Raw genomic sequence first — 15517 nt, forward strand, 5'->3', positions numbered from 1 at the left:
GGTTAAGTTCGTCGCGACAACAGTTGCATGCGCGTGAGCGAAAATGTCGCCGCATGCATTTGACACACAAGGCGTTTTGTGGGTTATATACTGTTAGAAGTTAGGTCAGCTGATCTAAAAAAGAAACTAAAAGAAAGTTTGTTACTCCGTAGCTTAGTTTCAACCTCAAGGTTGTTCTGAACTTATGATGTACAGCTACTTCTGAACTACAGTTAGATAATTAGATTCACCGACAACAAAACAGTCATGGCCACTGGGAACTTATAAGTTATAATTAACTCCTTTTACAAAGAGCCCATATACATCCGCTTCAGGGCAACGATGACAACACAACTGCAATCTCTATTTACCCACTTCGGACACTTTTGGCAGTCCTTTCATTTCAAAATCTTTGCATGTTGCTCCTCTCACATGCTCCATCTTTTATACCAACATATAGGGCCAATATCCCCCATTATGTTAACCGCTCCTCCAAAAGAATACCCTCCAAAAAATCTACAGGCAAAACAGTTGTACCGGCAAGCAGTAAGCCAACAAGACAGACCATCCCAAGAATGAGATTTATCAATTTAATGTTTTATTTCACGTTGCTGCTATTGTTTTTTTTCGTCCCCAAGTGTCCAGTATGTCTTCACAACAAGGAGGAGCTTCTCGCGGACGAGCGGACCATCTTCGTGATCCACGACCTGGCTGTTCCATCTCATCCCGTCCGTGATGCTCTTTATCTTAACTAGTATGTCAACATCATCTCTGATTATCACTGTGCCCTCTGGCCGAAGGATTCTATCCATTTCCAGCAAAATGCTGTCCATCTCGCATCTTGCAACCACAAGATAAAATTATCAGTCTTTAACTGGGTGAAAACAGTGCATAGTTCAAGGAACAGTAGCATTGTACAGCTACCGAAAAGGAACAAGCTAGACTGGTTAGCTTGCACGAGGAAAAGCACAGCATTTCACTATCTAAATAGGACAAAATCTCTAGATTTAATTCCACTGAAGCTTATGTTTACCTGTCCTTGTACAGACTGAAAACTGAATCGGCGTGAATGAGGTCGTAGGTCCGCGGATAAGTGGACATGCCCTCACACCTGCAGTGAATACAGAATGACAAGTCAAAAACACCATCAAATACTTGATCGTCATCACCTGCCCAGAGGAGCCATTTGTGCAGTACAACAAGAACTCACCAGTCTTGGTAGTTTCCGATGAGCCCACGCTCATATATGACACCAAGAGTTGTTGAATTTCCAACAGTTGGGACCATATTCATTACCCACATAGGGTCACCCACCAATGCCGCAGCAAAGCCACCAAAATGAGCATTCATATCGAGCAAGTTGCGGTACCGGCCCTTCTGCCCAAATTGACTTATCACGGACTTGTAGTGTCCAACTCTCTTCCTCCATAGCTTGGTATCTTCCAAAAACATTTCATCAGTGACCCCAGCAATGCTACCACTGGCAATTCTGGGCGGCACGGCGGTGAGTCTTTGCGGCCACTTCTTTAACTCACCACCTGCAACCTTCTTTATGTCACTAACCTCTGGGAGTGGAGTTATACAAGCCTCCATTTTGTCGTACCTACAATCATTCACAAGAATCTCTCTATAAGTAATCATGATTCATAACCATGAATTGGATATAAAAAAAGGTGGTAATGCAAGTTATATAACTACCAGGCAGCATCTGGATTTTTATTTGAGCAGAATGGCGGGGACTTGGTGATTCTGCGGGAGGCCTTGCAGTGGATATGATTAGTAGGTTTTTGCCAGATTGCAATGTCGCCAACCTCCTTGATCTTCTTCCAGCAGAGGCTCTTGGCAACGGCTTCAATGGCTTGCTGTTCTGCATTCAGGTCCTCCGTGGTCCTCTGCCAGCCCTTCCAGTGCTTCTTCCAGTTGATTGGTGGTCCTGACAAGATCCAGTAGCCTCCGGGACGAAGAATGCGATCGACCTCTATCAAGTACAGACCATCTGCGTGTTCATGTGAACGTTGAGTTTGGGTTGCTGTTCTGCATTCAACTGCTGGTGGTTTGGTGGCAATCAAAATGGTACATACCGTAGAGCTGCCAGGGGATTAGGCACCGGGAACAGTGCGCCATATCAAAGGCACGGGCAGGATAGGTAAGCCGGTTGGAGGAGAGCACACCGATCATCGCCGGCACACCACGCTCTAGCGCAAACTGCACCTGTGCCTCGTGAGAGTCCCGTGGGGCGAAGGACATGACCAAGATGTCGCGCGACAACAAATAGGCTCCCCAGCTTGCCACCTGCAGAAAGCAGCGCAATTGCAGCACATTAGGCAACTGTAAACCCAAATCACAAGGCTTCTTGAATGATGCACTCGCCCAAACAAACAGATCAACATGGCCCCTATTGCTACTATTCAGAGTACTATGTGGTAACTGGTAAGATGTTATGAGTGACAGTGGCACTGTCTAAAACTCAACCCATTTCAAGAAATGAATGCACACAGCACATCCCCTCGAAAAACAAATGCACACAGCACACAGCAGATCAAGTGTGCATTTGAAGAATTTGATCAGTCAAAAGAAATTGCAAATGGAAGGCGACCCCACATGTCCCGTTGCAATTGTTATGCACGTCGGCACGTCGATACTTTATGAAGGACTAGCATCTAAAAGAAAGCACTATCGAGTTCTCTAACCAGCAGCCTTTACTGGCTGTAAAAAAAAACAGTAGCTTACTGAAAAGATTACGGATCTACTGTAGTACGTACTACCCTTGAAGAGTATATACTGCTGCTGCTGCTGCAGTTGACTAAAGTCTGTCACGTCACAAAATACAAAAGGTTCCTACAAAATGCTCTCTGATCGGTTAGATCGAGCCGGTCCTTCCTGGGACAAAAACCCGTTTGCGCACCCTGTCCTCTAAAGCCCAGACTACGATCGTGCGGTCTGGAAACTTCGGTCACCCGCAAAGCAAAATCCCATTCTGGGATTTCCGAGATCTCTCATTAACCCTCTGCCATACAATGCACCGTCATCTTCTTTTTGGGGCAAGCGATCATTTAAAATCGGAAGGAAAAAAAAGGAAAGTAATTATTCACGAATTAATTTTTACCCCGCAGCCGGTGTCGAGGGCGGTGCGGATGGATCCGTCGTGCAGAGGGATGAGCTTGCCGATGTCGTCGATGTAGGCGCCGGCGCCGTGGGGGAACATGGTGCCGCCGCCAGGGAAGCGGAACTTGTCGCCGTCGACGCGGATCCAGTTCTGCACCGCCTTCTCCACGGTGAGCTCCTTGTGGGGCACGTTGGCGAACCACGCGACGTCGCGGCTCGTCGGCCACGGGAACGGGTTGCGGTAGCCCTGCGGCGCCGGCACGAGGCACCGCAGCCGCTCCCCCTCGGAAGGGCAGTGCCGCTCCCGGTACATCAGCCGGTCCCGCGGGAACCGGAGCGACCGCTCCACGTCCTCGCACGGCGTGTACTCGGAGTACTGGGCCGGGCACGCCTCGTACGTGCGCTTGGCCGGCGCGGACTCCACCTCCGTCCCCTCCGCCGTGTGGTGCGCGCGGAAGTCGAGCGGCGGAGCCAATCGACCGCCGCCGCCGCCGCCGCCGAGGACGGTGACGTTTGGAGAGACGCAGGGGACGGAGGGGGTGGTGATGGCGACGGATACGGGGGAAGTAGTGCCTCCCGGGGGGGATGCGGAGAAGCCGCCGTGGTGCCAGACGCCGATGAGGTAGGAGACCGAGCAGAGCACGGCGACGGCCGCGAGCTGGTGCAGCGTGGGCCGCCGGGCGACCGACGAGAGGTGCAGCTTCGTGCCGGGCACGCCGACCGCCATGGCGGCTTCCCCCCGCGCGCTGTCCTCACCTCTCCTCTCGTCTGCCGCTGCGGGGTTTGGGCGTTTGTTGCTTTTCGCACCGCCCTGCCCCCTCGTCGCGATACTAGAGTGGTGATGATGCCTTGCTTAAAGGTCTCGGCCTAGGATTGGGGGCGTGGGGGATTGATTAGGTGGAGGCGGAGACGCGGGGGGTGGGGGGGAGGAGGCCGAGGGGCCGCGTGAAAGAGAGAGAGGAGAGGAGCATACGCGTTTGATTTGCTGGGAAGAGCGGCGGCGGGTTAAATTTGGCATGCGGAGGGTCGCGCGCTGGAAACCCCCGGCGCTGCTCCGGTCTTCATTTGGGGGTTTTGGTGGCAACTGTACTTTGGCTGGCCTACGGTCCGCAATGAAGGAGTAGGAAGAGGCGCTCGCGTATGACAGCTGCGCTCATTTATATTCCTGCTGCGGTTTCTGTTAACGTTGGCATGCGCAACAAAGCAATGCAAATACGGAGTATAAACATACAGAGAAGCACCTGGGTAAAAAAAATTGAAATTCCTTGTCGTCAACGTCGTAGTGGTCACCTCTTGGATCCTTGCGGAGCTCCATCCATCAGTTTTGCAAGCTATCCAGTGGATCAAGTTAAAGCACGGCAAGTTTTCTAAAGCTGGTTCAAGAAAGGAGAGATAATTTTTTGGCTAAAAATCATGTTTTTCTTCGGCAGATTTTCAACAAGTTGCTTTCTACGTTTCTTCGTAGATCCTACCGACACATATGGCCTACTTGTCGGTGACCCGGTCTTTTCTTTTTCCCTTCTACCTTCCGTGCCGCATGTCGTGCCGCTGCCTCCTGTCACGCACCCAATCCCCCTGCCGTCCAAATCCAACGTTGTCGCCTCAAATCGACTCAAATTCACAGACTCAACTCTGACGTCACCGGCTTTGATTTCGGTCGGGAATTGAGTCGAGAGATATATTGCATCGGGAGAGAACTAGTGAGCTAAGTGATTACGAGCCAATCTTCAATGCACGGTTCAGATCTAACCCTCTAGTAATTTTTCATTTACACCCTTTATTTTTATTCAAATCTGCCCACAGTCCACCCTCATTTAGAATATCAATTAGATTATTGTTATTTTATTCGTTATAAATTTTAAATCGCAACAGCATATCACTGAAATAATATATGTTAATGAGATATCAATGAAAACTTTATGAAATACCAATGAAATTTCAACGATATATCAATGGAATAATGATATATTTAATTTTAATGGTATATTGTGCATTTTTAAATGATATATCAACAAAAGAATGTTTTAAATTTGATTGGTTACTGAAAAATTAATGATATATAAATTTAAGTTGTTTCAAATTTGGCTGGTATTGAAATTTTAGGCTCCATGTTAGCATATAGTTTGATTGGTATTGTAATTTTAGTCTCCATGTTAGCATATAATTTGTTTGGTATTAAAAATGATATACTTGAAACATTATTTAATTAGCATATAATTATTCATTGAAATTTCGTTGACATATGAACATATCTTTTTCAGTGATGTATACCATTGTTATTTTAGTGATACAACAATAAAAAACGAAAATATCAATGAGAGTGAGGGGTGAACGGTGGGTTAATTTTGATAAAACTTAAGGGTGAAAAAGAAACAATGACTCCACATCCAATGGAGAAAGATGGATTGCGGGTTGATTCTGTCAAAACTTAAGGATGTAGATTAAAAAGATACCAGTACAAGAACCCCACTAATCACCCAATCTATACCCGTTTCTCCATCCATAAAAAAAAAAGATGAACTGATCACAATATCTCTTGCTTCTCCGTATTATCGTATACTGTTAATCAATAGTAACCGAATATATAAGATAACTCACTGCATGTTCTATGACATAATCTATTTTAGAGGGACATGAGCATTATTTAGACCAAATATTAAGTGTGAAGAAATTGTATGACGAGTATGTATTCTCTATATCGAAAACATAAAAATTAATGATAAGAAAATTTTGTCTGACAAGTATTTTCTGTATTCAAAACAAATTTATTGTGCATATAAGTAGAAATGCATTAATGCATGATAAAGAAATCAATAGTAAATACAAAAGCAGCTAAAAGCTCTACGGGAGGGCACAATTTGTATTTACTCCATATGCTCTTCCCTTTCCACGGTGTTCATCCTACGCGGCTACGCAAGGCATTTCCGTTTGCTTTGTGGAGTTGGAGGGGGCAAACCGGCAAAGGATATAGTCCAGTATTTGTTTGGCTCGCAAGTTCGGGATAGCTTTTGGTGTTCTCGCTTAATTTGGTTTGATCGTTAGTCAAATGTCGACAGAAATTGGTAGCTTATGGCGTGGCAGGTGGAACGAACAAACTTAACACCCCAAAGTGTATTGGGCGGCCCATATTGCTCGTGCGTGATACGGTGAAAGATGCACGGCGACGCGTGGGCACCCTCGGTGACACCTGTGCCGTTTGGCCGCGCGGGCGCAACTCGTGCTGCCTGCCACCGATGGATCAACATCGCCCAGCGTGCGACAGGCACCTCCCCTGATATCTGGGAGACTGGGACAAACGGCAAAAGGAGAACCGGCGTAGGAAGCCTGGAGCCCTGGACAGGACAGGGTAATGTGTACAGCACTGCAGCTCTGGTTGTACTCGTGATGCGACAAATGGTACCGGCATGGTAGTATTTTCTATTCGAAGGGGGGGAAATGGTGCCAGCATCCAGGACGCGATCCTCGGGACCGCTAGTATGAAGCATGCACACTAGACACTCGATGTCCGTGGGAGCTCGTACGCGTTGCAGCTGCAGCACAGTACCCTGCTATACCGTACGTGTGTTGCAGTTCAGACTTCCGAGTACAGATTTGGACTCTGCTGGAGGGTTCACAGTAACTGTGGTACACCTGATACTGCCTGAGTTAGTACTCTCTCCTCCTTCCCATATTAAATGATTCAAATCTATTATATACTAAAAGCAATATGAGGGGTACCGAGGGGAGGACTCACGTTGATCCACATCACCCCAGTTATTTTGGCCGTTGGATATAAAAGTTGTTGAAACACAGCCGTTAGATATACGTGACACAAAAAATTGCTTTTAAACCGTGTAACAACAAGATTGACGACCGTATCTTATTTTTCTTTTGAGTGGAACGTATCCTTTTAACCTTAAACGAACTATGACACGTGTCCTTTTGATCTTAACAAATCAGGTTTCGGCTTTTTAACCGTGAAGACCTTGCAGCCCATGGATACCACAGCTGTGTCCGAGTGCTAGGCTAAACTAGCGGTGCCTTTTCCCTTTTTCGTGAGGAAGATGGGCCAATGTCGTGGAGCATAACTTTGTGAGAAGAGTAAATTAGGAAAGTCCCCTAAAAAAAAGTACATTAGGAAAGAACACCACATTTGTGGCTAGAGTTTTAATTTTGTACCGATCGACTTTTTTTAAGTAAAAATCATCGGATTACACTAAGTGTTCGGTTGCTAGCGAATAACCCCGAAACTGATGAATGGACCCACATATCAGCCCCGCAGAAATATAGGGTGCACCGCGGCAATACAAAAATAGACATGGTCTTTTTTAATAAGTTCATATTATCCCTTAAACTTCGAAGATGGTTCGGACTACCAATTGAACTCTAAAACTATTATACCTACCTCAATGGCGTCTCCAATGTTTATTTTCCAAACATACCTTAAGGCGGATCCACCATATATGCTATTGCAAACTATAAATCCTAAAATGCTTAAGACCCAACTTGAGCTTTAAGATGGGGCCCATCCGCTAATCTCTTTGGATGACAGAAAATAATATATTAGATTGTATTATAATGTATATGTGTTGAATGTAAAATGTTTAAGACCCGCTCCCACCGCGGGTAAGCAACATGTTGATCCACACCATGCAAATTATTTTGACCAACACATATTATAATTAACGGTCCAGATTTAATGAATGATCTATGTTTGTTGAGCTATCATGAAACATCAAATCGGTTTAAGACCCACCTAGGCCCAATATGCTACGGTTAGTGTCAAGTCAATGTTTGTTTCGGTTTTTCTTAGTCAATCTGTTAAGGCGACCAACATGTTAGAATCTCTCAGTTTTTATTGCTCGTTGCTTCTCCACAAATTATGGGTAATAAGAATATTAAGTAGTACGATCAGCTCCATTTGTCCTAATCTATTTTTTCAACGACGAGTTATTAGCCGGTACTTAAAAAATTGTAGTTATATATTAATACATGACACCGAATATTAACTCTCATTACATAATTGACGTCATGTAGGAGCAATTCACTCCCTGGCAAACCCAGAACACTTACTAATCACATACCGCTACAAATACAAAATAAACAAACAATGATTAGCTCATGTTCTAAACTTTATTCTGAGTATCGATATAATATTCACGTATTCACACATTATAATTTATTATCGGTAATTCCTACCTACTAATATAACTTGACGCAAACAAGACATATTAGTAAATGGCCAATTAACGAGCATGCAAACTTTAAATTTATGTACAATGTGATATATTAGTATTGTCAGTGCGCGGCAAACATCTTTACTTTCCAACTATCAATCATGCAAAACAATGTTTACTTCTCAACTGCAAATTACACAAAACATTAAAACTGCGATTTTTTTTATGTGTGTACCATTTGTACGCGATATTAAATCAGTATAAAATGCATTTGTGCATATTATATTGGATCTTCGGTCACAGTAGGGACGTTGAACATTTACGAGTGACAGTATATTGTGTTTTATGGGATATTAGAGTAATAAACTCAAATGAAGTTTGGATCTCGAACACGGTTGGTCGTTAGGAAGGCAAGAGTAATCAACTTCAGTACACTTGGAGAAGTAAAATCAACCAATCCTAATACATCAGAAGTTCGGGAACCATATCGTATTTTGTATTTTAATTTGTAGTTGAGAAAATATTTTGCATACTTATAGTTGGGAAATGAAAGTGTTTCCTGCCCAATTGCGCGGGACACTGTGAGCAATATGAGGGTACCGAGAGGACCCTCCACGTTGATCCACACCATCATAATTATTCTAGTAGTTGGAACTAAGATCTATGGGACGTAGAAAAAGTAGACACGTTTAATTCAGAATCCATATTCGTGGAAACACAAGTTAGTTGAAAACAAGTGATGTGGCTGCTTTTTTTTAGCGTAAACGTGGCTGCTAAAAGGGGACCATCCCACGGTACCGAGAAAAAGAAGCATGCCACGTTTGGTTGCTGCAAATAAATTGAGTCCCACTCCATCACAAATTATATTAAACAAAATCTCGCATTTATATGCTTTGCACGTACATATGGTTGCTACAAATAAATCGAGTCCCACTACATCACAATTTATATCAAACAAAATCATCCATTTATATGCTTTGCACGTACATTCTCTAGAGATCTATATAATCGATTAACACGAGATCGATTTAATGAGAGAGGTATATTTGATGAGATAAAATAAAACATTAAAGTGGTTTAAGGTCCAATATGTTATAATTATTGATAATATGAGGGGTACCGAGGGGAGCCTCCACTTTGATCCACATCATCCCAATCATTTCCAGCCGTTAGATCGTTATGAGATCTAGGAGTCTCAGAAATCGTTCGTTTGATGTTACGTCCTACAAATCGGTTCCGAACAAACCGCTGTAGCAGCAGGGCACCGCTGCATCTGGGCGAGCCGCTGTCGAGCTGCTGGACAGGAGATGGGAAAGTTAGTGGCCGAGTGGCATAGCTGCAACGACTGATGCGGTGGCGTTGGTTGAGGCAGTCGGTGGCGGTAGTGTTGTGGATGGGAGAGATGTCGGCGGTGTTGGGGATGGGGAGAGGCGTCCGGCGCCTTCCCGGTGCCAGCGAGTATCGATTTTGGGCATCAGGTGAGCCTCAGCTTGTACGGGGAAAGGAATAGAGAGAGAATGAGAAAAAGGGGGGGAGAGAGAGAGAGAGGGAGAGAGAGAAGGAGGGAGGGAGGGAGGGAGAGAAAGAGAGAGAAGGAGAAAAGGGGAACCGCCATTGCTGCATGTCTTCATGTAGAGATCAAGGCGAGAGCAATTTAAGTAGTAGTAGAGACGTCGATGCAGTTTGATGATACGCTTGTGTACAATAGATTGTAAAACACATGCCACTAATTAAAAACTATGTTAATTAAATTAAATCATTATAATACCCTACATTATATAGTTTATTTAAGTGCTATAAAATAAAATGATTCGATTTAATAATATGAATTTAAATTATATGAATAGGTCGTTTGAAGCATGAAAGTTTAGAAAAGCGGTTGAATAAAATACTACAAGAGTGAAATATAGGGAGTGAGATAGGGAGTCTGCCGGAGAAAACACAAATTTACAGGAAGAATCTTTTATAGGGATCCCACATATGAATTTGGGGGCTTAAATTAGGGAATCTGGTGGAGTTGCTCTTAGGCATTCAAATCTCATGTTTTTGATTTTAGAATTGCAAATACGACGAATTGATACGTATTGGAGAGAATGCCGCAATATCAGTGAACTGTATTCCCTCCATCCGGATTTATAAGATCTACATTGAATTTTATGCCGAACTTCGACGAACAATTATAAAAAAAAATGTATATAGGTTTTTCAACACTAATACATAGATATCTCTTTTGTGTCGTAATATCATCGTATTACCAAAGTAATGTTTCGTGAAAGTTCCGCATAAAATCCAGGCCTTTTAAACCCGAACGGAGGGAGTATACAACCATGATCATCAGGTCTAATCCGCGCATTTCGCTCGAGCCATCATGCTAGTTCGTTTAAATATGAATGTATCTATGTTTAGAAAATGTCTAGATACATGTAATAGAAACTCACTTGTATGGTACAAAGAGAGTACGTAGGAACAGGATGACCGGATATCCGCCTTGTAACTCGAAACAGGATAAACACCGGAGGGCCGGTGAGTAGCTACATATTCGATCGGTATGCGCAGATGTGAGTACGTGTCACGGTATGAGGCTCAACTTTACCGTACTGTGTCGAATTACTCCTAGTACTCCGGTGAGTAGTAGTACCTAGTCCGGTCAAGTTGGGCGTACCGTACCGTTATCTTGACAATGCTAGCTAGTCGATGAGCGCGCTCCTACGCCAAGTTATTATCCCGGCCTAGTACTCCTATCATCGATCTTTGTGTGTGATTGAAGGAACATGCAAGCTATAGCTAGTCAACACCCAAAGACAAAGCAACAATAGAGTAGCACTAGTGCTCGTAATAATCTTTCCGATAAACCAACTTTAGCAGGTGAAACGCCGACAATTAGTAAACGCACGTAGTCCAAATTGGCACAGACACTTACGTTTCCCTAGATCAACTGACGCCATCGCAAGCGACTTGAGTGGATAAGTACATTGGGTGCTCCATGTACGACTGGCGATCTGTCTTTTTTTTTTTTTGAATTGACCTTGTCACACCTCACAAAGACGCCGGCCGATGGAAGTTTTCCTAGCTTAGGACGACAAAACGGCTAATGGATCAATTTGTGCAAATATGGGGGTGACCTGAACTCTTGAAGGACGTTTCCCTTGTACCGAGAGGACGAGCAGAGTGCGCTGGTTCACTGCTCCAGTGTCAAAGACAAGCCAAGTTTCTCATAGAGGAGCAAAACGCGATGGTTTTTTATCTGAATTTTGCTCACCGTGGTCCGGAGACGAGGCCAAACTTACGAAGAAAACTCTCCTGGTGACTAATCCGAGTGTCAAGGCCACGCACATGGCTGGTCTGCGACACCCACCAGCCGAAATCAGTACTCCGGTCTCGGATCCCGGGATTTTCTTTATTGGAGACACTGTAAACTTCAGAGTTCCACCGTCTAGTGCCCAGTGGGGCTCGCATCGCTGGACACAAGAACGGCAAGCACGTACCAACTGCCACGCCACCTTTCCTCTCGAGAAATTGTACGTACTCTGAGGCTAAAGGAGGCAAGGAGCCATGCACGTGGTCTTCCCAGAACTCAAAAACAGATTCGGAATCCCGATTTTGGTTCGTAGTGGCTCCTTTTCGAGCAAAGCGACGGTCTGCAGCTCGATCATGCTTGTTTTTTAGGATACGGGAAAATTATTTCACAAACCTTAGAAATCGTCACTGAGCATTGAGCAATGGTACTCCGTGCTAGACTGCTAATGCTGGTACTAAGTTCGACATTCCGCAGAACAAGTCTATCCAAAGCTTTTGAGGTCGATCGCATGTTGCGCCGGAGACCCGTGACAATGTCCAGCAAGTGCGTTCAGCCGCATTGTTTGGGCTTCTGATTCAGTTTTTTGTGTTTTTAGCAATCTTAAAAACATTTCTTCTGTTGCTTTTGAAATTATTAAAAGCACCAAAAGCTGAAGCAGAAGTCCAAACAAACAGGACAGTACTCGAGCCCTAGTGATTCATGACTGTTTTTTCAGTTCCATCTAAGGAAAGATCCTTTTTAAAGCGACCTTGAAGCTGCTCCAAATCAATAGAAGGAAAAATCAAGCACGGTGCCCATTGAGCAGTAGCACTCCTGAAAGACTGAAACTGTCTCGAACAGGAGCAGTCGACAAAATGTCGTCAATCGCCATGGACAAATCACAATTCCGATGCCGTTCAAAAACACAAGTTTCCATGCGTGGACCACGAGACAGGAGTTTAATGCTTCTCCTTCACGAATGACGAACTGAGATACGTAAGTTGGAGTGCAGGAATGGCGGGCTACGTCCGGCGAGGTACTACAGCATGGACAACTCTGGCCCCGGGTCAGCTGTATATATATACAGACTTCAGTGCTGGGCGGGGAAGAGCACAAGAGAAGCACATGATCGTGCTCCCTTTGAGGTGAGCCCGCAAAGCTACGAGCTTCGATCGGACTTTTGAAAAGTTCTTCAGTTGAAACGTCCTGTAGTACGTACTGTACTCCGTAAACGCAGTTGGGCTCAGGGCTTCGTTCTTTCTTGTTTATTCAGATCAAGGGCTGAAGCTTTTTCTTTTTTTTGAGCGGAACCAAGGGCTGAAGCTGAACGCTTCGTTCTAGAATTTGTATCTTTCTACGAGGTTACAATAGGCCCAATATTGGTCTAGGCAGGATAACAAGGCCTTACTACCCAGGACGGGAGGCCCATTTAAAGATCCCCGATGGCAAAGGCGCTGCTTAAAGAAAAAAGGACCTAACTACACGGAGCGTGGGCAGCGGCGCGTTTCACCCGCGAGCGCGACCCGGTTGCACGCGCCAGCTTCCGCCGGTTCCTACGCTACGCGTGCTCGCGACCATACGCTAGCTCTGGCTCATGGCGCAGCCCACTTAGCTCACACGCCCGTGCGGCCCACTCAAGCACACAAGCTAGCGCAGCCTTGTCCGGTTGATTTTCCTCCAAAAAGTTGCACCTAATTTTCATCGTGTATATAATTTTGATCAGACTGGTGTGTAGAAATTTCTCTCTATACATCAGAGTACCCATACACGGAACTACGCAGCGGCGTTTCCCATCTTTTCTTAGCATACGGCGCCCCTCGCATGATGCGATCGAGCGCATGCGCACCCCATCTTTTCTTAGCATACGGCGCCCCTCGCATGATGCGATCGAGCGCATGCGCACGCTGCACGCACTCCATGCCCAATTGCCCAGTGCAGCCCACGATACGCCAGCCCAGTAGCCCACGCGGGACATGAGATCGCTCGGGCCCTCTAGGGGTGTCTGTCTAATTAATGGTGCCTACTTGCCGGATTAATAGTGTATAATTGCCGGATTATGCACACCTACTTGCCGGATTAATAGTGCCTACTTGCTGGATTAACAGTGCCTACTTGCCGGATTAATGATGCATAATTGCCGGATTAACAATGCCTACTTGCCGGTAATAATGCATATTGCCGGATTAACAGTGTCTACTTGCCGGATTAATATTACCTAATTATCAGATTATCCACACTTACGTGCGGTATTAATAGTGTCTAATTGTCAGATTAAAGTGCCTACTTGTTGGATTGTCCACACCTAATTACTAGATTAATAGTACCTAGTTGCCGAATTATCAAGATCTATTTGCCGGATTATCCACACCTGCTACCAGATAAAACCGTTAATTGTGCCGAATGCCAGTTTAACCATCCGTACTTGTCGGATTATCCATACATACTTCTGATCCGTCACACATGAGCAGCCTTCGTCGGGCACGCGGCACCGCTACCCTACTGGCCATTACTGTCGCCGCTCCTTGCCGTACTACGTCACATGAGACCTGCACCATTAGCTCCCTCGCCCAGCTCCCATACATAGCCTACATCAGCTGACACCCCTACAAACATCCTCTTACTCAGCACCGCTAGAACATGGCAACTATGACCGACGAACATGACAACCATGACCAAGGAACATGGCAACTAAATCATGACAGCCAGTAATGCATGACATGGCAACTATGACCGACGAACATGGCAACCATGACCAAGTAACATGGCAACTACAGCATGGCAGCAAACAGTGTATGGCATGGCAATTATGACCAAAGAACATGACAACCATGACCAAGGAACATGGCAACTACACCATGACAACTAGTAGTGCATGACATGACAACTATAACCGACGAACATGGCAACTATGACCGACGAACATGACAACCATGACGAAGGAGCATGGCAACTGCACTATGGCAGCTAGTATGCATGACATGGCAACTATGACCGACGAACATCACAACTTTGATCTAAGAGCATGACGACTGCACCATGGCAGCTATTAGTGCATAACATGGCAACTATGACCGAAGAACATGGAAACTATGATCGAAGAACATGGCAACTATGACCTAAAAACATGGCAACCAGTCAGTACACTAAGGCAGCTAGTAATGCATGACATTGCAACTATGACCGAAGATCCTAACAACTATGACCAACAAACATGTCATTGTGAACAAAAACATGGCAACGAGGCAGTTCACACATCTAGCAGTGCATGGTATGTGACAGTGGTGTACAACATGACAAATTTCAAACAACATTTCAATCCGTAAGGTTCTTAAGTTATATGCGAACATGACAAAACAACAATGTCTATCTTCCTTGCACAAACATTTCATCGAACGCCTTGCTTACACAAACATTTCATCAAACACCTTGCTTACACAATCTCACCACACCTCCGAGAAGAGGAAACATAACGAGGAGTTGCGCGATGTCCAGCACCGGCGACCTCATCGACGATCTGCGCAAGCCATGACACCGTCCGCGGCGCCTCCTTTAACCGTACAGTGCCCTCGCCCGTCGCACCACCCCGTCACCGGCCTCGTCTCCTCCGCAGGCTGCAGCGGCACGACGACTGGAGGCTCGGTCCCTCCCTTTGCAAATTGACGAGGCCTTTGAACTAGTTGTTCACGCCGCTCTCATCTTCTCGGCCTCCTCCGCATGGTGGTGATGTTGAAGGCCATGGAACTGCTACTCGAGATCGCTTTCTCAGATGCTTCGCCAGTTGACGAGCCCCCGCTGTCTCTAGGCGCGGGCAACCACCGTCGTCAAATCGCAGCTGCACACGGGTCGCGTGCCGCCGCAGCCCCCATGTCCTGCCGCTGCCGTCCACAGCCCCGTCGCTACGCCGCCGCTGCCGGCCCCTGCCCCGCCCGGTGCCGCCCCTCCGCGCCGCTAGGCCGCGCCCTTGCCTCTCCACCGCCGCTGCTCCGCCGCAATCGCTGCA

General features: G+C 45.7%; 1 protein-coding gene across 1 annotated transcript; it reads right to left on the minus strand.

Moving 5' to 3' along the window:
* Positions 1–225: 225 nt before the first annotated feature.
* Positions 226–4212, minus strand: LOC100831094 (probable methyltransferase PMT15). Its single transcript, XM_003580305.4, has 6 exons — positions 3086–4212; positions 2061–2271; positions 1678–1975; positions 1190–1582; positions 1013–1090; positions 226–819 (listed from the first exon to the last, which is right to left on the minus strand). Exons 1-6 carry the CDS (start codon positions 3809–3811, stop codon positions 594–596), a joined length of 1932 nt encoding a protein of 643 aa, XP_003580353.1. The 5' UTR covers positions 3812–4212; the 3' UTR covers positions 226–593.
* Between the last annotated feature and the right edge of the window lie 11305 nt (positions 4213–15517).

Source organism: Brachypodium distachyon, chromosome 5 (assembly GCF_000005505.3).
Source record: "Brachypodium distachyon strain Bd21 chromosome 5, Brachypodium_distachyon_v3.0, whole genome shotgun sequence".
NCBI classification, from domain to species: Eukaryota; Viridiplantae; Streptophyta; class Magnoliopsida; order Poales; family Poaceae; genus Brachypodium; species Brachypodium distachyon.

What these genes read in the sequence shown, in the direction of transcription:
- LOC100831094 (XM_003580305.4), bottom strand. Translation starts at nt 3,811, where the DNA reads ATGGCGGTCGGCGTGCCCGGCACGAAGCTGCACCTCTCGTCGGTCGCC. An exon ending in CCCTCGACACCGGCTGCGGG is followed by an intron (nt 2,272 to 3,085) that starts GTAAAAATTAAT and finishes TGCTTTCTGCAG; the next exon opens with GTGGCAAGCTGGGGAGCCTA. An exon ending in TTCAGTCTGTACAAGGACAG is followed by an intron (nt 820 to 1,012) that starts GTAAACATAAGC and finishes TGTGGTTGCAAG; the next exon opens with ATGCGAGATGGACAGCATTT.